We start from the raw sequence: 24,553 nt of genomic DNA, 5'->3' as shown, positions 1-24,553 counted from the left end.
CCTGTCCCGATCCACTAGGGGCTGCTGTCTTCCCTCCGCCGCCCCCTATTGCCCCAGGGTTCGAGGTGGGCTGCGTGGCGCCAGCCCATCGGGCGCCCCGTCGGGGGTCCGCACCCTGCCGGCCCGTCTCAGTGGGCCACGGGGCTGTGCCAGGGGCCCCGTCAGGGGATGACCAGGAGACAGTAACCCCACCCCCCCTTGTGCTGCGAGAGGAGCTGCGGGAGTTTTTAGAAGACATCCGTGGCTCCCGCAACAAGGTACAGCTCGCTCTCCAGTGATGGGGGGACTTTCATCTGGTCCTCCGGGCCGCAAGGGCCTTTATGGGGGAGGGTAAAAGGACCGGGAAGCAGGCTGCCGCAGCCTACCAGCAAGTCCGCGGCTTCCGTGACTCGTTACTCACCTATGGGGTAGGTCACAGTTTGCTGCGTGTCAAATGGGGGCCGCGAGCGTCCCTGCCAGCAAGGATCCCCCCCAGCCCTCCTCATGGCACTGTTCACAATCGCAACATTGAACACCCGGAGCTGTAGGATGGATCTCCGCAGGTCCCAGGTGCTCTCCTTCCTTCGGGAGGGGGAGTACTCTGTGGTTTTCCTGCAGGAGACCCATACAGATCCGGCCGCCGAAGACAGCTGGCAGCTGGACTCGAGGGACAGGATCTACTTTAGCCATCTCACAGTTCGTACGGCTGGAGTGGCGACCCTGGTCTCCCCCGACCTACAGCCCGAGGTGCTGGGGCTCGCCAAGGCTGTGCCGGGCCGCCTGCTGCACCTCTGGGTCCATATGGAGGGGCTCATGGTCAACCTCGTTAATGTCTATGCCCTAGCATCAGGCCCGGAGCGGCTAAGATTCTATCAGCAGGCGTGGGCCTTCCTCGGCACCTTGGATCCTCACGAATGCCTGGTCCTGGGCGGGGACTTTAACACCAGCCTCGAGGAGTGGGACCGCTCACGGACCGAGCAGTGCCTGGCTGCCGCGGACATCCTCCGGGAGATAGTCGAACACCACTCCCTGGTGGACGTCTGGCGCAACCACCACCCGGATGACATTTCCACATTCACCTTTGTCCAGGTGGAGGCCCATCGGTCGTGCCACTCCTGGTTGGACCGCATTTATTTATCACGCTTCCACCTTTTATGAGCCCACTCCTCCAGCATCCGGCTGGCCCCATTTTCTGACAATCATTTAGCCACCGTGACAGCCTCCCTCTGCACGGAGAGGCCGGGGCCGGTCTATTGGCATTTCAACAACAGCTTGTTGGAGGATGTGGGCTTCATGACATCCTTCTGGGAGTTCTGGCTGGCCTGGCAAGGGCAGTGGTGGGACCTGGGGAAGGTGCACGCCCAGCTCTTCTGCCATGACTACACCCGGGGCGCCAGCCGATGGAGGGATGCGGCGATAGAGCAGTTGGGTCGGGAGGTCTTAGAGCTGGAGAGGCATCTGGCCGCCAGCCCTGAGGATTCGCCCCTCTGCGGAGCGTGCCAGGAGAAGCGGGAGGAGCTCCGGGCCCTTAAGGACCATCAGTCCCGGGGTGCCTTTGTTTGATCCCGCATCCGTCTCCTTCGGGAGATGGATCGCGGCTCCCACTTCTTCTGCGCCCTGGAGAAAAAGGGGGTCCAAGAAGCGCATCACCTGCCTTCTGGTAGAAGATGGCACCCCCCTCACGGATCCGGTGGAGATGTGCAGGAGGGCAAGAGCCTTCTACGCAAGCCTTTTCTCCCCAGATCCGACCGATCCTAACGCTTGTAGAATGCTCTGGGAGGAGCTCCCTATGGTCAGTGCGGGCGACCGAGACCGGCTGGAGCTGCCTCTCACTCTGGCCGAGTTCACGGAAGCCCTCCGCTGCATGCCCACCAATAAATCTCCGGGCATGGACAGGCTGACTGTGGAGTTCTACCGCGTGTTCTGGGATGTTCTCGGCCCAGACCTAGTCACCGTCTGGGCTGAGTCTTTGCAGAGCGGGGTCCTCCCTCTTTCGTGCAGGCGAGCCGTGCTCACCTTATTGCCAAAGATGGGGGACCTCCGCGATTTACGAAATTGGTGTCCTGTCTCACTCCTCAACACAGACTACAAAGTCATAGCAAAAGCCATCTCGCTGCGGCTAGGGTCCATGCTGGCGGACGTGGTCCACCCAGACCACACCTACACTGTCCCGGGCTGCAGCATCTTTGACAACCTATATCTGGTCTGGGACCTTTTGGAACTCGGGTGTAGGGATGGTCTGTCATTCGCCCTCCTGTCCTTGGATTGGGAGAAGACGTTCTACAGGGTGGATCACGGGTATCTCCTGAGCACTGCGTGAGCGTTTCACTTCAGACCCCAGTTTTGGGGTTTTCTCTGGGTGCTGTATGCCTCTGCAGAGTGTCTAATCAGGCTCACCGGTCAGCTTCGGGCAAGGAGTACAGCAGGGGTGCGCCCTCTTGGGCCAGTTGTACGCTCTGGCGATTGAGCCCTTCCTCTGTCTCCTCCGCAGGAGGTTGACAGGGTTGGTGCTGCGGGAGCCAGAGCTGCGGCTGGTCCTGTCAGCGTATGCCGCCAACATGCTCCTCGTGGTCCAGGACCCAGGCGTCTTGGTGCGGGTGGAGGCCTACCAGGCCATCTATTTGGCAACCTCCTCCGCCCGGGTCAGCTGGGTCAAGAGCTCTGGCCTGGTGGTCAGGGACGGCTGGCAGGCGAGCTCCCTCCCACCCGCGCTTCAGGCCATCTGGTGGAGCGCGGGTCTGCTGCTCTATCTCGGCATTTACCTTTCTGCTACGCATCCCTCTCCGCCGGAAAACTGGTACAATTTAGAGAGCGGGGTGGTAGAGTGGCTCCGGAAACGGACAGGACTATTCTGGTGCCTCTCCCTTCGAGGGAGAGCGCTGGTGCTTAAATCAACTAGTCCTGTCCATGCTGTGGTCCCGGCCCCAGGTTTTCTGGCCAACCTCCGGACATCTATTCTGGAGTTCTTTTGGTCAGGACTGCACTGCGTCGCTGCAGGGGCTCTCCATCTACCCCTGGAAGAGGGAGGGCAGGGCCTGAAGTGTCTGCACGTTCAGGTCCATGTCTTCCACCTCCAGGCCCTGTAGAGGCACCTTTATGGTGCAGGTAGTCCGGCGTGGAGCGTACTGGTGCACGCCTTCCTGCGCCGCTTCCGAGGACTCCGAAACGACCGACAGCTCCTTTATCTCCATCCGAGAGGTCTTCCGCGAGACCTCTCCGGGCTGCCTGTCTTCTGCCAGGACCTCTTCCGAACCTGGAAACTGCTTTCAACAACCAGGTTCGTGGAGGCCACCGAGGGGGCAGATCTCCTCACGGAGCCCCTGCTACACAACCCCCAGCTTCGCGTGCAGATAGCGGAGTCTCCCTCGGTGTGCCAGAGGTTGGTCCTGGCAAAAGTCACAAGAGTCAGAGACCTCCTGGACTACGACCGGGGAGACTGGCTGGATCCCCTGACGCTTGCTCAGCACATGGGGCTCTCCAGACCTCGTACTCCCCAGCACGTACTTCAGGAGGTGAGGGCTGCTTTGCCACCCACTGCTCGGGTTTACCTCGACCAGGTCCTGCATGAGGGTGCGCCCCGCTCACGCTCCACCCCTCATCAGGCCCCTGCCCCGTGGACCCAACCGACCTCTCCACCCCTTCACCGTGAGCCGGCTCCACAAGCTGCAGCCAGTCTGCTTCCAGACCGCGCTAAGGAAACATCTATACACGCTCGTGCTCAATACCCTTCACGCCCTCACCCTTGTGTCCCGCCCCGATACAAAATGGCGGGACCTCCTGCCACCTTTGGAGGGTGCAGAGCCCCGGTGGGCCAGCCTATATTCCACCTTGGTCCCGGGGCCTGCTGGGGATATCAGTTGGCGGCTCCTTCACAGAGCCGTGACCACGGGCGTGTACTTGGCGCAGTTCACCCCTATCCCAGACACCTGCCCCTTTTGCGGCATGAGGGAAACCCTGGCACACATATCTGGAGTGTGCCAGGCTGCAGCCCCTATTCCAGCTCCTCACAAATGTTTTATTATTCTTTTGGCTGCACTTTTCCCCTCACCTTCTTATTTATACACTCCCTATCTGCAGCCCCACAAAGTCACAGGATCTCCTGGCCCTAGCTAAAATGGCCATATATAAAACCAGAGTGAGGAGGTTGGCCGATGGAGTCTCCTGTGATCGTGGGGCCTATTTCCAATCCTCCGTCCGTTCACGTATCCAGGCAGAGTTCCTCTGGGCGGCGTCCACTGACTCCCTTGACGCCTTTGAGGAGCAGTGGGCGCTGTCTGGGGTTCTCTACTCGGTGTCCCCGTCCGGTTCTCTTCGTTTGACCCTTTGACCACACTCCTGTCCCTGTTATTTCATTAGTTGTCCCCTGTATTTATTTGGTGTCCAGGTCCTGTGGATCTCCCTCTTAGGCTGGGGGGGATCCTTTAGCAGTGGGCGGGCTTTGCCCGCCCACTTCCCGGATCCCAGTAGGATCACTCTCCTGTAGCCATCTGGCCTGACCCCCCCCCCCCTCTCTCGCTCTCTCTCTCTCTCTCTCTCTCTCTATATATATATAGACACGCACACAGTATAAGTTTTAAACAAACAATTTAGCACTGTACACAGCAATGATTGTGAAGCTTGGTTGAGGTGATGGAATCAGAGAGTGGGATGTTTCCCAGGGAATGCGTTACTGCTAAATGATGAACTAGCACTTGGTTGAGCCCTCAAGGGTTAACACGTTGTTAATGTAGCCTCACACTCTACAAGGCAGCACGAATGGAGGGAGGGGAAACAGCATGGCAGAGAGAGACAGAGATATGTGAGAGAGAGAGAGATGTGCATTGCCCTTTTAAGTACGCAGCCCACTCTAAGTACTTAAAAGGCGATGTGACGGAGAGACTGCCGAGACTCATCAAGCCCTCGGATCGCTACCCCTTCCTGCTTCTCCACGTGGGCACCAATGATACTGCCAAGAATGACCTTGAGCAGATCACTGCGGACTATGTGGCTCTAGGAAGAAGGATAAAGGAGTTGGAGGCGCAAGTGGTGTTCTCGTCCATCCTCCCCGTGGAAGGAAAAGGCCTAGGTAGGGACCGTCGAATCGTGGAAGTCAACGAATGGCTATGCAGGTGGTGTCGGAGAGAAGGCTTTGGTTTCTTTGACCATGGGATGGTGTTCCATGAAGGAGGAGTGCTGGGCAGAGACGGGCTCCATCTTACGAAGAGAGGGAAGAGCATCTTTGCCAGCAGGCTGGCTAACCTAGTGAGGAGGGCTTTAAACTAGGTTCACCGGGGGAAGGAGACCAAAGCCCTGAGGTAAGTGGGAAAGCGGGATACCGGGAGGAAGCACAGGCAGGAATGTCTGTGAGGGGAGGGCTCCTGCCTCATACTGGGAATGAGGGGCGATCAACAGGTTATCTCAAGTGCTTATATACAAATGCACAAAGCCTTGGAAACAAGCAGGGAGAACTGGAGGTCCTGGTGATGTCAAGGAACTATGACGTGATCGGAATAACAGAGACTTGGTGGGATAACTCACATGACTGGAGTACTGTCATGGATGGTTATAAACTGTTCAGGAAGGACAGGCAGGGCAGAAAAGGTGGGGGAGTAGCACTGTATGTAAGGGAGCAGTATGACTGCTCAGAGCTCCGGTACGAAACTGCAGAAAAACCTGAGTGTCTCTGGATTAAGTTTAGAAGTGTGTGCAACAAGAGTGATGTAGTGGTGGGAGTCTGCTATAGACCACCGGACCAGGGGGATGAGGTAGATGAGGCTTTCTTCCGGCAGCTCGCGGAAGCTACTAGATCGCATGCCCTGATTCTCATGGGTGACTTTAATTTTCCTGATATCTGCTGGGAGAGCAATACAGCGGTGCATAGACAATCCAGGAAGTTTTTGGAAAGCGTAGGGGACAATTTCCTGGCGCAAGTGCTAGAGGAGCCAACTGGGGGGGGCGCTTTTCTTGACCTGCTGCTCACAAACCGGGTAGAATTAGTGGGGGAAGCGAAAGTGGATGGGAATCTGGGAGGCAGTGACCATGAGTTGGTTGAGTTCAGGATCCTGACGCAGGGAAGAAAGGTAAGCAGCAGGATAAGGACCCTGGACTTCAGGAAAGCAGACTTCGACTCCCTCAGGGAACGGATGGCCAGGATCCCCTGGGGGACTAACTTGAAGGGGAAAGGAGTCCAGGAGAGCTGGCTGTATTTCAAGGAATCCCTGTTGAGGTTACAGGGACAAACCATCCCGATGAGTCGAAAGAATAGTAAATATGGCAGGCGACCAGCTTGGCTTAATGGTGAAATCCTAGCGGATCTTAAACATAAAAAAGAAGCTTACAAGAAGTGGAAGGTTGGACATATGACCAGGGAAGAGTATAAAAATATTGCTCGGGCATGTAGGAATGTTATCAGGAGGGCCAAATCGCACCTGGAGCTGCAGCTAGCCAGAGATGTCAAGAGTAACAAGAAGGGTTTCTTCAGGTATGTTGGCAACAAGAAGAAAGCCAAGGAATGTGTGGGCCCCTTACTGAATGAGGGAGGCAACCTAGTGACAGAGGATGTGGAAAAAGCTAATGTACTCAATGCTTTTTTTGCCTCTGTTTTCACTAACAAGGTCAGCTCTCAGACTGCTGCGCTGGGCATCACAAAATGCGGAAGAGATGGCCAGCCCTCTGTGGAGATAGAGGCGGTTAGGGACTATTTAGAAAAGCTGGACATGCACAAGTCCATGGGGCCGGACGAGTTGCATCCGAGAGTGCTGAAGGTATTGGCGGCTGTGATTGCAGAGCCACTGGCCATTATCTTTGAAAACTCGTGGCGAACCAGGGAAGTCACGGATGACTGGAAAAAGGCTAATGTAGTGCCAATCTTTAAAAAAGGGAAGAAGGAAGATCCTGGGAACTACAGGCCAGTCAGCCTCACCTCAGTCCCTGGAAAAATCATGGAGCAGGTCCTCAAAGAATCAATCCTGAAGCACTTGCATGAGAGGAAAGTGATCAGGAACAGCCAGCATGGATTCATCAAGGGAAGGTCATGCCTGACTAATCTAATCGCCTTTTATGATGAGATTACTGGTTCTGTGGATGAAGGGAAAGCAGTGGATGTATTGTTTCTTGACTTTAGCAAAGCTTTTGACACGGTCTCCCATAGTATTCTTGTCACCAAGTTAAGGAAGTATGGGCTGGATGAATGCACTATAAGGTGGGTAGAAAGCTGGCTAGATTGTCGGGCTCAACGGGTAGTGATCAATGGCTCCATGTCTAGTTGGCAGCCGGTATCAAGTGGAGTGCCCCAAGGGTCGGTCCTGGGGCCGGTTTTATTCAATATCTTCATAAATGATCTGGAGGATGGTGTAGATTGCACTCTCAGCAAATTTGCGGATGATACTAAACTGGGAGGAGTGGTAGATACGCTGGAGGGGAGGGATAGGATACAGAAGGACCTAGACCAATTGGAAGATTGGGCCAAAAGGAATCTGATGAGGTTCAATAAGGATAAGTGCAGGGTCCTGCACTTAGGACGGAAGAACCCAATGCACAGCTACAGACTAGGGACCGAATGGCTAGGCAGCAGTTCTGCGGAAAAGGACCTAGGGGTGACAGTGGACGAGAAGCTGGATATGAGTCAGCAGTGTGCCCTTGTTGCCAAGAAGGCCAATGGCATTTTGGGATGTATAAGTAGGGGCATAGCGAGCAGATCGAGGGACGTGATCGTTCCCCTCTATTCGACATTGGTGAGGCCTCATCTGGAGTACTGTGTCCAGTTTTGGGCCCCACACTTCAAGAAGGATGTGGATAAATTGGAGAGAGTCCAGCGAAGGGCAACAAAAATGATTAGGGGACTGGAACACATGAGTTATGAGGAGAGGCTGAGGGAGCTGGGATTGTTTAGCCTGCAGAAGAGAAGAATGAGGGGGGATTTGATAGCTGCTTTCAGCTACCTGAAAGGGGGTTCCAAAGAGGATGGCTCTAGACTGTTCTCAATGGTAGCAGATGACAGAACGAGGAGTAATGGTCTCAAGTTGCAGTGGGGGAGGTTTAGATTGGATATTAGGAAAAGCTTTTTCACTAAGAGGGTGGTGAAACACTGGAATGCGTTACCTAGGGAGGTGGTAGAATCTCCTTCCTTAGAGGTTTTTAAGGTCAGGCTTGACAAAGCCCTGGCTGGGATGATTTAACTGGGAATTGGTCCTGCTTTGAGCAGGGGGTTGGACTAGATGACCTTCTGGGGTCCCTTCCATCCCTGATATTCTATGATTCTATGATTCTACACTGCCCTTTTAAGTAGATGAGCAAGTTGAGACAGCAGCTGCTGGCAGTAGGCTCCCTCCATCCTGTCATGTTCCCCTTCTCCCCCACTCTGTGGAGATGGGGGGCAGGAGTGGGGGGAGGATGACACCCTGACATTAGCACCCCTCTTCCCCCAACCCTTGCACAGCAAGCAGGAGGCTCCAGGGAGCAGCTCCAAGGCAGAGGGCAGGAGCAGCACACAGCAGTGGGGGGAGGGACACCTGAACTGCCCAGCAATTGATAGCCTGCTCTGTGGCTGCCGCACAGGGAACTTAGGGGAGCTAATGGGGGGCTGCCAGTCCACCCTGGTTCCAAGCCCGCACCAGCTCGCTCCAACCAGCTGCTCTTTCTGCAAGCAGAGGACAAAGCAGGCAGCTGCCAAGCAATGTTATCAGGGAGCATTGCACAACTTTAAACAAGCATGTTCTCTAGTTGATCAGCAATGTAAGAACATAAGAATGGCCCTACTGGGTCAGACCAAAGGTCCACCTAGCCCAGTATCCTGTCTTCCGACAGTGGCCAATGCCAAGTGCCCCAGAGGGAATGAACAGAACAGGGAATCTTCAAGTGATCCATCTCGTGTCATCCACTCCCAGCTTCTGGCAAACAGAGGCTAGGGACACCGTTCCTGCCCGTCCTGGCTAATAGCCATTGATGGACCTATCCTCCATGAATTTATCTAGTTCTTTTTTGAACTTCGGTATGGTCTTAGCCTTCACAACATCCTCTAGCAAGGAGTTCTACAGGTTGACTGTGTGTCGTGTGAAGAAATACTTCCTTTGTTTGTTTTAAACCTGCTGCCCATTAATTTCATTTGGTGACCCCTAGGTCTTGTGTTATGAGAAGTAGTAAACAACACTTTTTTATCTACTTTCTCTACACCAGTCATGATTTTATAGACCTCAATCATATCTCCCCTTAGCCGTCTCTTTGCCAAGCTGAGAAGTCCCAGTCTTATTAATCTCTCCTCATGCGGAAGCCGTTCCATACCCCTAATCATTTTTGTTACACTAACAAAACGACATTAACGGGATCACTTTAAGTGAGGAGTACTGTACGAATAAACCAACAAAATTAATTCTGATTACAGCAGCTTTAGTAGAGGGTTCTGCTGGGTTTCATGCCCCTAGACCAGGGATAGTCAAAAGGTGGACCAAGTTTGAAATCCAGACACTTTTGAGTGGACTGTAAAGGTCAGATGGGCTGAAGCCAAGCAGGACTGGATCCATGGGGAGCAGGGCCTCCCAGTGGCATAGCTAGGTGGAGCGAACATAAAAAAAAGGTGCCAACCGCTTGTACTCACTGGGCAGCGCTCCGGGTCCTTGGCAGCACCGAAGGCCCCTGCCACCGATACCTGGAGCAAGTGAAGGCCCCTGCTGAGCCGGAGCGCAGGAAGGCCTGTGCTGCTGAAGTACCACCGAGGAGCCAGAGCACGTGAAGGCCCCTGCTGAGCCGGAGCGCAGGAAGGCCACCAAAGACCCGGAGCGCCACCAGGTGAGTAAAAATTTAAAAAGGCCCCTATAAATTAAAAAGGCACCACTTGTGCTCAGAGAGGGAGCAGCTGCTCCCACCTGGCTACGCTACTGGGGCCTCACCGTCAGGGGCAGGTGGCTAGGCCAGGCTGCGGGGCACAGTGTGTCTCCAGGCGGCTGCTTGGTGCAGCTGAAGCCTCACCAGCTCCATCCTCCACCAGCTGGCAGCAGCAGAGGGATGTAGCGAGTGGGCCATATGGGTGAATGAGCAGGCGCTGGCATCTGGGCTCAGTGAGTGGAGCAGCGGGAGCCCCTCTGGGTGGGGAGCTGGTGGGCGATCTGGGGGCTTGTGGAGAGCTGGGTCACCCAGCCCACCAGGTAAGCGGAGCTGCCACACATCTCTCAGCCAGGTCACCTGCCCTACCACAGGGCCTCAGAGCCAGGCCCCAGCTCCCCACCCTGGAGAGGGGGTGAGGCAGCGAAACACTGACTGATGGGCTGGCACTGAGTCCCAGGCCTGCACCAGCCACTCTGACACTATGACACGGAGCAACACTGCCTCCCACATTGAGAGTGAGGCCCCAGGGGCCCCATCCAGCACTCCCCAAGTACTCCCTCCAGCACCCCCCCCAAATACCCCTCCCAGTACAGAGACCCTCCAGACCCCTCAGGAACTCCCTCCAGTACCCCCCCAAATACCACATCCCAGTACACACACACACCCCTGCAACACCCCAAATACCTCCTCCCAATACACATAGCCTTCTTGCACCCTCCACCCCTCGAATCCTCTCCCAGTACACAGACCCTCCAGCATCCACCAGGTAACTCCTCCAGCATGCCCAAATTCTCCCTCCCAGTGCACCCACCCCTCCTGCACCCCTAAATATCCCCTCTCAGTACACACCCCTCCAGCACTCCCCAATTACCCCTTCCTAGTACACACACTTCTCCCTCATCTCCCCAAATATTCCCTCTAGCACCCCTAGCTGTACTGCCAGCTCCCCCTCCCCTTCCGGCCATGTCCTAGGAACTTGAAATATGGTAACCCTAAGCTGGGTGCGGTCAATCAGGGGTATGGGGAAGGGAGCTAGGGGCGGGGGGTAATATGCCTACAATAATTTCATTTGACAAACCAAAGTTAATACTCCTTGTAAACTCAAAACAAATTCAAATTTAAAACCGTTGTCTGAAAATGTTTTAATGCTAATATTTGCATCTGATATTTTATCTATGTACTTTCTCAAAGTCTGAGATCTAATTTATTACATCTTTCCTGGAGATTATTTTTAGGTTATGCAGTGCATTAACAATATAGGCGCTGGGTGTATTACACAGCATTGTATGTGTTGAACAGGGTCACCTGTGGTATGAAAATGTTTCTCTGGAGTCTGGACCTTGACTATGCTCTGGCCAAGAAATTTGGACCTTGACAAAAAAAAATTGACTACCCCTGCCCTCGACCCCGATACTCCTGGGGGAATTCTGCTCTATTATGCATGTGCAGAAGTCGTGTTCCACAGAATTCTTTTTTTTCCAGCAGAAAATACATTTGTCCCAGAAGTGCTGCAGTTCCACCTTTGCCCAGCAGAAGCTGCTGTGGCACCAGAACAGCTAGCAAAGAATTCCCCCCCCCCCCCCCCAAAAAAAAAAAAAAAAACTAGGAGGACTTGTGGCATCTTAGAGACTCACAAATTTATTAGAGCATAAGCTTTTGTGGGCTACAGCCCACTTCATCGGATGCATTGAGTGGAACATATAGTAAGAAAAAAAATATATATATATATATATACACACACACACACATACAGAGAAGGTGGAATTTGGCATACAAACTGTAAGAGGCTAATTAATTAAGATGAGCTGTTATCAGCAGGAGAAAAAAAACTTCTGTAGTGATGATCAAGATGGCCCATTTAGACAGTTGACAAGAAGGTGTGAGGATACTTAATTTAAGGGAATAGATTCAATATGTGTAATGACCCAGCCACTCCCAGTCAAACCCAAGTTAATGGTATCTAGTTTGCATATTAATTCAAGCTCAGCAGTTTCTCGTTGGAGTCTGTTTTTGAAGCTTTTCTGTTGCAGAATTGCCACCCTTATGTCTTTTACTGAGTGGCCAGAGAGGTTGAAGTGTTCTCCTACTGGTTTTTGAATGTTATGATTCCTGATGTCAGATTTGTGTCCATTTATTGTTTTGCGTAGAGACTGTCGAGTTTGGCCAATGTACATGGCAGAGGGGCATTGCTGGCACATGATGGTATATATCACATTGGTAGAAGTGCAGGTGAATGAGCCCCTGATGTCGTGGCTAATGTGATTAGGTCCTGTGATGGTGTCACTTGAATAAGTATGTGGACAGAGTTGGCATCAGGCTTCGTTACAAGGATAGGTTCCTGGGTTCGTGTTTTTGTTGTGCGATGTGTGGTTGCTGGAGAGTATCTGCTTCAGGTTGGGGGGCTGTCTGTAAGCAAGGACTGGTCTGTCCCTCAAGAGTAACTCTGAGGAGTCTGGGACAGCCATGGACTGTTACAGGTTACTGGGTCCTCAGCCTATGTGTCAGTATATTGCGCCCATCTGATCATAGCTGGCTTATTTTTCTGTGCAAATAAAGGGCAAGATGGCGGAAAGTCAGCCTGTTTTCCACTTGCTGCACCTGGACTCAGTTCTGTGTTCTGCTTTCACCAATGAAGGGGATCACCATTGTTCTGAGTAACTGGACATGCTCTGGGTCTTGCTCCTAAAGGATAGCTCTGCAGGATCTCTTACTAGCAAAGAGAAAAGGAGTACTTGTGGCACCTTAGAGACTAACCAGTTTATTTGAGCGTGAGTTTTCGTGAGCTACAGCTCACGAAAGCTCATGCTCAAATAAATTGGGTAGCCTCTAAGGTGCCACAAGTACTCCTTTTCTTTTTGCAAATACAGACTAACACGACTGTTACTCTGAAACCTGAATACTAGCAAAGCGAGACCCTTAGGCCATGTCTACACTACAGCCTGTGTCTGCAAAATTTATGTTGCTCCGCAGTGTGAATATTCCACACATCTCCGAGTAACATAAGTTACACCAACATAAGCGTTTGTATGCACAGCACTATGTCAGCGGGAGAGCTTCTCTCACCAATATAGCTTATGATGCTCGTGGGGGTGGTTTTATTATGCCAACAGGAGAAATCTCTCCCATCGGCATAAAATGTCTTCACCAGGTGCGCTGCAGCAGTGCAGCTATATCGATACAACTGCGCCACTGCAATGCTGTCCGCCTAGACATGGCCTTAGGGACAGTAAATTGACAAATCCTCTTAAAGTGACTCAGTGGGAGCTTCCAAAAACAGCTCTTCCCAGCTAGGCCAAAACTGTGCTCATGTCTTCTGGTCAGCTGCAGAATCCCAAGTCTCCCTGAGTGACTGGCCAATGGCTCTTTCCAAGAGCTTTGTTACCCGAACAGCAGTTCCTAAACCCATTGAGCTCATGGGCACCCTGACAGAACATAAGCAAGCAGAGGTTCCGAGGCTTACGGAATGAATCGCCTGAATATCTTCTCTCTCTTAACATCCTAGGTCCTAAACTTTGAAAGGAATCTCTTAAAAGTTCTTCCACGGTCTATAGGGGACCTCGCCCAGCTCCAGACCCTCAATGTGAAAGGTATGGCAAACTTTTCTAAGGCTGGCCACCAGAAGAGCAGCAGTAACAATTTCCCAACTCCTAATTTGCATGTAATTTACGTATTTTAAAACCATATTGAACTCTCACACCTGTGGCTCTTGCTTGCCCTTGTATCTTCCTTGTTAGATGACCAGAAACCGTTGCTAGTTCAAGCTCTCCGGCAATAACAAACAATGGCCCCGCGCCTGCTCAGACTGGCAGTTCTAGGGTGAGAGCAGTGACAAGCAATGGCCCCGCGCCTGCTCAGACCAGCGGTTCTAGGGCGAGAGCATTTTAGAGCTCCCCAGTCTGTGTTTCGCCCTCTGGCTGCACTTTGGGCACCCTGGCTTAGATTACACATTCCTTGAATCTCCCAAACATAGAGGGGAGGAGAGCAGGGATCCTGCATCTGTGGAGGGAAATACAGTCAGAGAATGAAAGTAACCTCTTTCTGCCTGGTGACTTTGCCTCTGCAGATGCCAGCGGTGCTAGACCGGAGGAAGAGGACTGGAGGGCAGGGGAATGGGAATGCTGTGTATGCTGGGTGGGGTACTAGTGATCTCTCAGGGATGGGGGGGATGTAGATCACATGTGCTATTTATCACCTTAACCGGTCATTTCCTCGATTTTGTGTGCTTGTTACTTATGTACAAAGCCCACTGACACACAACCGTTTGCTAACAAAGTTTTTGTGTGGAAATTCCCTTTGTGTAAATTCAGACACAAAACTCTTCTCTACTAAGTGCTATATTTTGGGAGCGCATGAATACAGGTGATTGACATGACAGGAGAAGTCACGCAAACAGAAGATGACTCTTAAATATTTGAGTGCTGGGGTTGTTTCTCAAACATGTTGACATACCTCTTGCTTCTTGATCTCCTGTGAAATCCCCCTGCCCCGAACCAGGCACTAGGTCAGTTCAGTTTTCTGCTAGGCTGGTAGAAAGGGCCAGGAAGCAGTAGGATTGGCAGATCTGCTGTAGGCTATTGAAATACTCCCCTTTTTGGTTTAGTTGTGACAATGTTTTTGGTGTGGTGTGGTGGGGGGTGGGAAGAGCTAGACTCTGTGCTGTGAGCCTAGTTCCTGGCAACAAGAGAAATGAAGGTCTATAAATATAGAAAGCTCTCAGGAAACCTGTCTCTGACACTATGTATAGAATCAAGATACACTCTTGGAATTCCTCAATTGGCTTCCACTTCCCTCCCGTGCCCTATTCTCCTCCTCACCTCCCAGGCCCTGACCAGCTCCACCCCTTCCTCCAGCTCCCCTCTTCTTCCCTCCTGCCTTCTGAATTCTCTTTGTGGGTTTTACTCCCACTTTCACTTTTGTTCCTTCCATGCAGCCACTTAAGCCTGAAGTCCCTTCCCTCTGCTTAGGGGTCAAGCCCTGCCCCTCTGTGAAGCCCCTTGCACTCAATCCACTGAGTCCTTAACCTGGTACATTTGGGTTCTGGGTTGTAGCTAACTAGTCAGCCTCTTAGGCCATTAACCATCCTCCCAATATCTTTTGTAAGGGGCTGGCTGGTCACATGGTGTTGGCTTCCAGCTGGCTGTGTCCCACTGTTACCTTCCCAGGGAAGCAACTGCTGTAGTGACCCCAGGGATGTTATGTGGCACAGTTGTCGAGCGATCTTGACTATGAGGGCGGAGTCTACAATGGCCTCTGTGTTAAAATGTGCTGAGCCTGCACCAAGTTTTGAGATCCCCTCATGTATGGTACATAATGTAGGGACAAAGTGATTTTTATGCACAGACTAGTATAATCTCAAGTCAATGTACTGAAAATACCAAGCTAGCTGGCAGCTGAGGGATTTGCAATTCAGAGGAATGAATTCTCTGAAGGATCAGTTTGGGGGGTGGACTAATTTGGGGGGTGGACCTTTTCTCCCCAGGTAATGGGGGGCGGACCTTTTCTCCCTAGGTAATAAGCTGAAGGAGCTGCCTGCTACCCTGGGTGACCTGCGCAGCTTGCGAACCCTTGATGTCAGTGAGAACCTGCTGCGGGAATTGCCCCAGGCGCTGGCGCACATCCGCACACTGGAGGTACGCAGCCCCTGCGCACATGTGGCAGTGTTAGGCCCCCGCAACCCAGGCAACTGCAAGGGGCCCCGAGGCAGTGAGGTGACTCTGTTACTTGTCCCTGGTGACAAACACAGTTGCAGCCGAGCTGGAACACTCCCTACCTGTGCGGATGATGCCATTTTTCTCAACAGAATGGCATCCTCTAAGCGCAGGAAATGTGAGATCACGGTGGCTGCGGGTGATGCCTGCTAGTGCAGAAACATTCTGCCATTCAGTTATAGTGGGGTGCAGTGAAAGTACGGCAGTTCAATCTCCAGGGTGAAACCCTCCTTTTCTGCTGCTTTGACCCCCTGGCTTTGAGCCAGCGGGACTCTGTCTGGGTTGTTAGATTGTGAATGAAAGCTGGAGCTCTGTGTGCTTTTTGTTTTGGAGACTCTGACGCTGGATGCTTCGTCCATGACATACCCGCCATATGATGTTTGCAATGCTGGCACAGAGTCTATCCAGCAGTTCCTGTGCAAAGGTAAGCAAGGGGAGCAGCCTGTGGATGGGGGTGAAAGGTCAAGGGTCTGCTGCACAGCGTACCTGGGGCTAAATGCCAGTCAGGTCCTGCCCTGAGTTCCAGGAATGTGTCTGTGAAGGTGTGATGTTCCAAAGGGGTTTGGTACTTCATGGGCTGTACCTGGTACCTCTGGGAGCTCTTGATTGGCATTTTGCTCATGTGGCAGATACGTTAGACAGCATGTAAGCCGTAGCTGGCAGACATCCAGAGTATGAGCTACGGGATGGGTATTGACTTCTTACTGGCTTCTTGAAATTGCTGACCAATTTCTGAAAGGGGCAAGATTGGTCTTGTGGTTAAAGTATAGGAGTGGGAGTGTGATGGCGAACGTGGACCCCACACTGACCAGGAAAGGGTTAATGAGCTGCTGTGAGCTCAGTCAGCCCTGCTCCACTCCACCTGCAATAGGCATCAGTCTTGGAGGGAAGGTTACCAGGGGAACAGCACAGCTCAGTGAGGGATGACTGGGACGGAGAACAGGCTTCCAGCTCTCATTCTGAGAGGTGCCTGGCTGGGGCTGCAGACGGCTTGAGAGACAGCTGGCTGCCAGAGCCTTTCTGGGGGAAAGTGCGCCCAATTCAGGACTGTTTTGATTTGCTACTGATGACTTACCTGCAGTTGCAGAAGCAGGTGACTGCAGGTATTGCCTTGCCCGAAGGGGGCGACAGCCCGATAAAACCTTTTTGCTTTTTTACACCTGCCCGAGGACACTGTAGTGGTCTATCCTGAACCCAGGAGAAATCAAGGTGCAGGGAGTCTGGAGAGCCATTCTAGGCTGCATTACTGACTCTGCGTGACTGTGGACAAGCCACAGTCTCTACGTCTTCTGTTTCTCATCCATAAAATTGGGACAATGTGACTTCTCTTCCCCACGAGAGGATGTCAGGCTTATTTCACAAAGGGCTTGGAGGCCCTGGGAGAAGAACAAGGGACTGTATTAAAACACAAACCCTTAAGCCTGCTCGATGAGAAGAGGGCCAGGGCGGAAGCGCTGCTTGTGTGTGTAAGCTATATAGCCAATATGGGGGGTGCCAGATGGAAGTGCCCAGTCAGACTTTCAGCTGAACTCCCCGCGATAAGAGCGATCAGGGTGAGAGTCAGAACTGTAACGTTACTGTAATTCCGACTGGGGGCAATCTCCCCCTCAGCTGATCCCCATGCAGTCCAGTCAAAGTGGGTCTGGTGACGCAGAGTAGCCTTGTTTGTCCCTAAGGTGAAGGGGACACTAATGCTCCTCCCATCCCAGTGTTTGAGACCATTCATCACAGCCACCATCTTCCTAGGTGAGAACAAAGTCACATCACTCCCTTCAGAGCCTGCCATTGCCAGCTCCTAGCTGGCTTCAGGGATCAACGAGCTCCTTCAGGCACTTTAAGAGGGTGGGGAGTGAGAGACTGTGGTTGGAAGCAGAGTCTCCCTAGGCCAGCCCCGACCCATGTGGTAGAATCTCCTTCCTTAGAGGTTTTTAAGGTCAGGCTTGACAAAGCCCTGGCTGGGATGATGTAACTGGGAATTGGTCCTGCTTTGAGCAGGGGGTTGGACTAGATGACCTTCTGGGGTCCCTTCCAACCCTGATATTCTATGATTCTATGTGTTGTTGTAACTGGGTGGCTCTGTGTGCTTTGCCTAGAGTCTGGAATCAAATACTGCCCTCCCTCCCAGTATCTGCTTCCAGTCCTGGAAAGTGATGGAGGAGAAACATCAGTGGATGGTGTCAACAGGCGTGTGCATAAATACATGGAGGAAGAGAGCGAGTGGCAGGTGAGGATCTCAGCCACATACAGAGCGGAATACCAGCACTTTGCACTTCTGCAACACCTTCCATCTGCAGATTTCCATGCCCTTAGTTCACTAACCGTCAGGATCTCTCACCACGGGAGATATGGAAGCATCATCCTTACATCCATTGGCTAAACAGAGTCACTCGGGTCATGGAGTGAGTCGATGGCGGAGCCCTGATGCCCTGGCACACAGCTCAATTACCATGGCCCTGCTGCTCAAGGTGTACAAAGCGCCCTGGAAGCCAGTTGCAAAAAGCACATGTTCATGTTAGTATTTTCCTGCACTAATTTCATTTTAGGTCAGCATCTTGAAAGCAAGGAGGCAGGATAGCTAGAGGGACGCACAGAGTGTAATGTGGTGTGTGCCCGGCATTGCAATATTAGGGAATTCTGAGTTTTCTCCAAGGGGCATCAATTAAGGTGCCATATAGGCGACTTTCCTGTTCGAAGGTCAGGCTTTAGAATGAGAAGTCCTTCAGCTCCACCCAGGAAGTGTGGAGTCAGCCCTTGTAGGTCTCAGTTTGATACTGCTTAGCTACTGATGCCATGTGGCAAGTGTGCTGGGAGAATCTGTTGAGAATCCTTCTCCCATAAGCCATACTGTGTTTTATTTGAACTCTTTCCTCACTTGGGTTATTGTGCGCAAACCAGCATGCCCCACTGCTTGCTTCTCATTTGGGGGGCAACATGCCTAATTAGGCCCAGTTTACCACCACGTAAATGCAGAATTACTGCTTGTGGTCAACAGATTTACATGAGAGCAGAACCTGGCCCATCAGCTTCTGTCTCTCACATTTCAAACCCTTCCATGGTAGCTAATTGGCATTGGCTTTAGATGGGCCATGGTACTGTAAACTGAGGACCCATATTTCTAGATATAGTATGGGGCATGCAAGGTCAGCCCTGTACAGGGCTGTGTGTAGAAGAGCTTTTTCATTGGACCAGCTTTAGCTATTTGGGTAGGGCTAGATACCTTTTCAGTTACAGGTTCCCTCTGGGAGCTTAGCTGGGAAATTACTGCTTGAAAGTAGGTAGCTGTAAAACCCTCATATTCATTTATTTTTTCATAATAAATGAAGAGATTTGTGTGTATTCGGTTTTCCTTCAACGGCACTACAATCCCGACATTGCAGCCTTGTCCTAGGGCATGAGAACCCGAAAGTGACAAGCTGGCTGCTAAGCTGCAAGTTGTACAAAGGTAACAATAATGCTAAGCTTCTCTATGGTATATCTGCATTCTTAGGTTGCCAGGCTCTTTACAAAGGGGGGTGAGCCTCGTTATCCCTGGTTTATAGATGAGGAGCTCTGCATGTTCACAGCCCTTGCCCACCTCTTCTGTGGAGTTGGGCTCTTCTGTGACTCGGGGTCTGAATTTCCTTCTTTGCACGAAGTGTAGCTCCTTTCACAGACATGGAGTTACTCCTGATTTACACCAGTGTGAGAAGAGAATCTGGCCCCGGGGACTGGTGGGGGGAACTGAGGCACCTCCTACAGACTTGGCCCTGAATCTTCAGTGGCCCCAGAGCATACTCCTTTCCACCAGGTTCTGAATCTCAGTGGCACCTGGCTGGGACAGGTGCTTCTCCCAAGTGTGCCTGGGCAGGGGCAGCGTGCTCTCAGAACAGCAACTGTGTGTCGAACCACTTCCTCTTTAATCTTGCTGTCCCTTTAACAGATTGTCAGGCTATGTCTGCACTACAGCAGCACAATTATGGTGCCGTAGCTATGCTGCTTCCTCTGACAGTGACAGAAGGGTTTTCTGTCTCTGTGGGTAATCCACACCCCTGAACGGCAGTAGCTAGGTGGACAGAAGCATTCTGCCATCAACCTAGCTGCATCTACCCCAGGGGTTAGGTCGGTGTAGCTACAGAGCTCACAAGTGTGAAACACTGTAGCTATGTCAGCCTAACTTAAGTGTAGACCAGGCCTTAGGCCATGTTGACAGTAGAGAGCTTACAGTGGCGCCGCTGTAAAATCTCCAGGGTAGCCGCTCTATAATTAAGCCACCTCCAACAAGTGGTGGTAGCTGTGTTGGTGGGAGAAACTCTCCTGCCGACATAGGGCTGTCCATACCGGTGCTTACGTCGGTGTAACTTATGTCACTCGTGTGGAGAGTATTCACATCCCTGAGTGACATAAGTTATACCGATGTAAGTGGTAGTGGAAACATAGCTCAGTTGAGGAAGAGGGAATGGAGTGGTCTAACATTACCTACAGAATGTGGTTCCCCTGATTAAATACCTCTCTCCTAACTATTACATTTACTTTTCAGAACAAATTCTTGGATTATGAGAAGAGGAAGGTAAGGAAGAGTTCCTGCAGCGGCCTTTTCTGGGGCTGAGTGTGCTCGCTTTTCTTTCTGTGTAGTTGAGCAAACTAGCACTGAATGCCTTGAAACCTGGAGCTCTGCAACCCCCCGCTCTCTGAGTGAGAGAGGCATCTGAACACACACTCCACATCTGGCTCTGAAGGCAGGAATTGCCTGACACCCATTAGTTGTTTTCCTTTCAAATCAGTTTGTTTTGGCAGCCGTGGCATATTTTTGCGTGAGAAGTCCCAGTTCAGGTTAAGCTTGTGTCCATCTCCATGTGGAAGAAGCAGGGCTGCTTCTAGTGCTTATGCTGTCTGGAGCCCTCCAGACACTTTCTTCACTTCTTTTCTACTCTCTAAGCTTCAGGAGTTTTAGTGCCTAGCTAGATCCAGACACAGTGTGTAAACGTATCCACACACAGCTGTGCCAGAGCACCCGCGTCCTGACCTGTAGCCCCCTGCTACTGCAGTCCTGGGCCCCATTCTGCTGAGGTACCTCAATACTGCCCCACAGCAGCTGCTGTTCCTGACCCCCTTCCTCCTACCATATAGCTCTACCAATGCACCTGCAAGCCAGACCTGCATCCATAGTGAGAGCCCTTGTTGCTGCACCACTCCTTTGCACATGCGGCTAAAATGTCCGTGATCTTTTCTGCAGCCAGAGTGCTGATTTGCTGTCAGTTGTCACCCCAGGACTGACATTACTGCGCCTCTGGCTTCCACCTCTCATTGAGCCTCTGGCTCTGGGATGCTTTCCCCTGATGCGTTGACTGGCTGCATTTTTTCCTCTGAAATCTCACTTTATTTCCTGCCCCTTTCTCTAACCTCTGCCTGTCCATGAATGTTCTGCATCAGCACTGCCGACCTCTGTTAGTCACTCACTCTGTGTGTCACCCAGTTCCCTCTCCCTCAGCTCAGACTTTCTGACTGGCTGACTCTATTGCTGACGGCCTTCTCAGCTGTCATTCTGGAGCTTCTAGGGATTTCACTGGCCAGGCTAACAGTACTTGCTGCAGCTCTCTCTTCCCTACAGCGTGTTGTGGGACTGGGAGAGAGGGTGAGCTCACAGAGTGTGAACTGACTTTCTGACCATGCTGAAATGTTAGTAGCATGGCAGCTGGAACAGCAGTTTCCTCTTGATGCTGTTTGGATTTCTGTATAGGAATCACCGGATTTTTCTAGTTAAGCACTCTAGCTCCCTGCCTGGTTTAGCCAGGACGTACAATTGGGATCTCATTTCCCTGATACTGTTTTTATCAGCCTGGGTCTTGGTTTGAACAGGGGAATAGCCTGCAGGCTGCCGATCCCAAACCTCACTCTGCTTCTCGCTCCTCTGCCAGGAAGAGAAGATGCTGGAGAAGCTGGAGTTCGAGCGTCGCCTGGACATGGGGCAGAGGGAGCATGCTCAGCTTCTTCAGCAGAGCAGCAATCAGAAGGAGGAGATTCTGCAGACTGTGAAAAAGGTACATCAGCTGGGGACTGAGGCTCTGGCACCCAGCCTGTGGCTGAAGTTTGCATTTGATCAGGGCTGTCCATCTGTCCAGCTCTGGACAGACTTGACCATTTCCCACCTGCTCCCTTTCAGAACAGGCATTTCATGTATCGACGTGTGGGCCCCACCCATGCAGAGGGGCCCCCCAGAGGTAGCACTGACAGGGTTCTCTCAGCTCTCTGTTATTTTTATTCCCAGTTTCTCCTCTCCTTTTGACTTTCCAGAGGGCCTTTCAGGGATTGCAGGGACAGTCCTGCACTGACCCCTCACACTGGCCTAGGGGTGGCCTAGCATGTCTCTGCTCTCTCTAGTGTCTCTGGCTTTCATGTGGTTCTGTCAGTGTCGGTGTAAGCTCTGGATAGGCTCCCTATCCACCCTCTTGGAACCTTTCAGCTCCTTGTAATAAAACACCATCCTCAGCAATTCTCATGGGCTGTGGGCACAGCCCAGCAGAGTTGTCACTTCTCTCTTCTGCTAGTTTCCCTTTTCCCCTTGCCACAGGAGCAGGTGAGGCTGGAGAAAGGTCTGACAAAGCATCAGCGCAACCTGGAAGGAGAGCACCTGAAGCTGCTGGAGCAGCTGAAGCAAATGGAGCAGGGCATTGCCAGCCGAATCCAGAAGCTGCTGAAGGAGAATCAGAGGTTGGCCTCCTCCCTGGACACCTTGCAGTCAGCTCTGCCCCTCTGCGCGTTTATTTTTCTGTGTCCCATTTTATGCTGACCTGCTGCTCGTGACCTGTCCATTTCTCTGAGGTTTTTCCATAGTCAAACTCCCCAAGCAGCGCAGAAATGACTGAGCAGTGAGGGTGAATCCCTGTGGCAGGGCAGGGACGAGGCTGGAGAACAACCCCAAGGGAAACCCTCCATGCTGCGAATCCTTGTTTGCAGGCACATTCTATCCCACAGTCTTCCTGGTACAGACTATGGGTAAAACTAGTCAACATGCCTAAGGCCTTGTCCATACATCCAAGATGTCCTACTTTGTACAGGTATAAGCCCCTAGTGTGGAGAAAGATCTTCTACACTTTCCACAGTATGCATCCGATGAAGTGAGCTGTAGCTCACGTAAGCTTATGCTCAGATAAATTGGTTAGTCTCTAAGGTGCCACAAGTACTCCTTTTCTTTTTGCGAATACAGACTAACACGGCTGTTACTCTGAAACAGTTACACAGTGTCTCTGGGCCTTGTACCCAGAGAGCTGGCCTTGGGCTTAAGACACCGGACAGGGACCTGAGCTTTGGTTCATTTCACAGCCCTGCTAGTCTCTGCTTCTTCTCTGGCTTTAGCAAAGTTTTTGGAGGTCTGACTGAATGACTACAATAGTCCTGTTGCCCAAGTCTGAACTCTGTGAAATCCATTAGGTGCGAATCAGCCACAGGCCGCTGTTATCACTGGGGCTGGCCACTGGAGGGCGGCATGATCACATATGTTTAGCCCATGGGGGACAAACCTAAACTTTCAACCCAGAATTCCTGGTTCAGATAACTGTGAACAGAAGAGTTTGGGCCACGGTGGAAGCTGCTGCATTCTGGGTGTCCCAGCTCCCACTACCTGGCCTGAGTCTGCTCGGCACAGTGCTGCAGATGGATTGGTGCTGAGCTGAGCCCAGATGCTGCGGGGAGGGAAATGTTGCAGAGGCACTGTACCCCAGGAACTGTGTGTCCTCTTGCTTTGCAGGAGAGGGGAACACCAGCTAGTGTGTATGGAGTTATATGATGAGGCTGCCAACAGCAAGGAAGGCTGCCAAGCTCTTCCATGCTCCAAGGGGTAAATTCTCTGGCTAGCGCCTAGCCCAAGCCCTGGGAAAATAGGTACAAGGAAGGAATCCTGCTCCACTCCCACTCCCCCAGTCATGGGATTAGCCTCCCAGTGGCTCCCCCGGAGGGGCGAGGATGGGAAGATCTACCAGAGGCAGTGTCCCCCACCCCTTGCCTTTTCCATGCCTGTGCCCTGAGGAGTAGCGGGGGAGCTCACATAGCTCCTGCCCCCACATAGCAGAACTGCACCCTGGCTGCAGCTGACAGCTCCACCAGCACAGAGGCAGGGACAGTGGCCAAGCCAGTGGGCTGGTGGTAGCGGCATGTGGCTTGCTCAGGGACGACTCCACTCCCTGGGGAAAAGGGTGCCCTACTCTGCAGTAAAAACCTTCTGCTTTATTTTTCTAGGCAGAAACAAAGTTCAGAACTTTTGAAATCCCTGGAGAACGAGAGGTAAGTGCCCTGCCTAGGCTCCTCTGGGCAAGGGTGAGCGGCTGGGGTGGAGAAATGGACTCATTCACCTCTAGATTCACATCTGAATCCAGCTCAGGTCAGCAGGGATGGAAAGTTGTTTGCATCTGGCAGCCATTAGGTGGCCTGTGTACAATGAGTTTGCTGGGCCTCGGCCTGGTTCCTGATGAAGCAGGAATCCACACCACAAGAACCAGATCCACAGTTGGCAATAATTGGCAGGCTCAGCAGAAAGTTCAGGGTCTAACCAGGCTGTGAACGTTGCTGAGGATAACCAGAATACCCACGGTTGTTACAGCTAACAGTATGGGAAGGGTGAGGAAACAGTGTCTCACTCTTTGGGATCAGGATGAGACGTAATGTGAGGGCAGATTATCCCTTGTCTGCCTGCTGCAAGATTCCTTACATCTCCCTCTGAAGCATGTGCTTTGGGTGCTGTCAGAGACCTGACACCAAGCTAGATGGCCCCAGTCTGATACAGTCTGATTCCAATGGGAAAATTGACCTCTCCTCTCCTCCACAAAGAGGAGGTCCATGCAATCTCCTGAAGCCCTAAAATGTGGGTCAGAGGCGTCTCCCTTCAGAGGACTCCTGGCGAACAGGGGAAGTCCCGCATGACTGGAAAAAGGCTAATGTAGTGCCCATCTTTAAAAAAGGGAAGAAGGAGGATCCTGGGAACTACAGGCCAGTGAGCCTCACTTCAGTCCCCGGAAAAATGGAGCAGGTCCTCAAAGAATCAGTCCTGAAGCACTTACATGAGAAGAAAGTGATCAGGAACAGTCAGCATGGATTCA

The 24,553-nt window shown here is 52.1% G+C and overlaps 1 protein-coding gene across 6 annotated transcripts in view; it reads left to right on the top strand.

Moving 5' to 3' along the window:
• The window catches only part of LRSAM1 (leucine rich repeat and sterile alpha motif containing 1), a 61,795-nt gene that overhangs the window by 22,613 nt on the left and 14,629 nt on the right, over positions 1–24,553 (top strand). For all 6 annotated transcript variants that reach the window (XM_084650018.1, XM_084650016.1, XM_084650015.1 and 3 more), the window contains exons 7-14: positions 13,280–13,364; positions 15,286–15,407; positions 15,819–15,909; positions 17,579–17,709; positions 20,002–20,031; positions 21,380–21,502; positions 22,033–22,172; positions 23,697–23,741. In XM_084650018.1, the coding sequence (XP_084506144.1) occupies positions 13,280–13,364; positions 15,286–15,407; positions 15,819–15,909; positions 17,579–17,709; positions 20,002–20,031; positions 21,380–21,502; positions 22,033–22,172; positions 23,697–23,741 (767 nt within the window). The remainder of the gene's footprint in view (positions 1–13,279; positions 13,365–15,285; positions 15,408–15,818; positions 15,910–17,578; positions 17,710–20,001; positions 20,032–21,379; positions 21,503–22,032; positions 22,173–23,696; positions 23,742–24,553) is intronic.

Source organism: Lepidochelys olivacea (assembly GCF_965140295.1).
Source record: "Lepidochelys olivacea isolate rLepOli2 genome assembly, chromosome: 16".
NCBI lineage: Eukaryota > Metazoa > Chordata > Testudines > Cheloniidae > Lepidochelys > Lepidochelys olivacea.
This window is presented reverse-complemented; position numbering and strand designations above follow the sequence as displayed.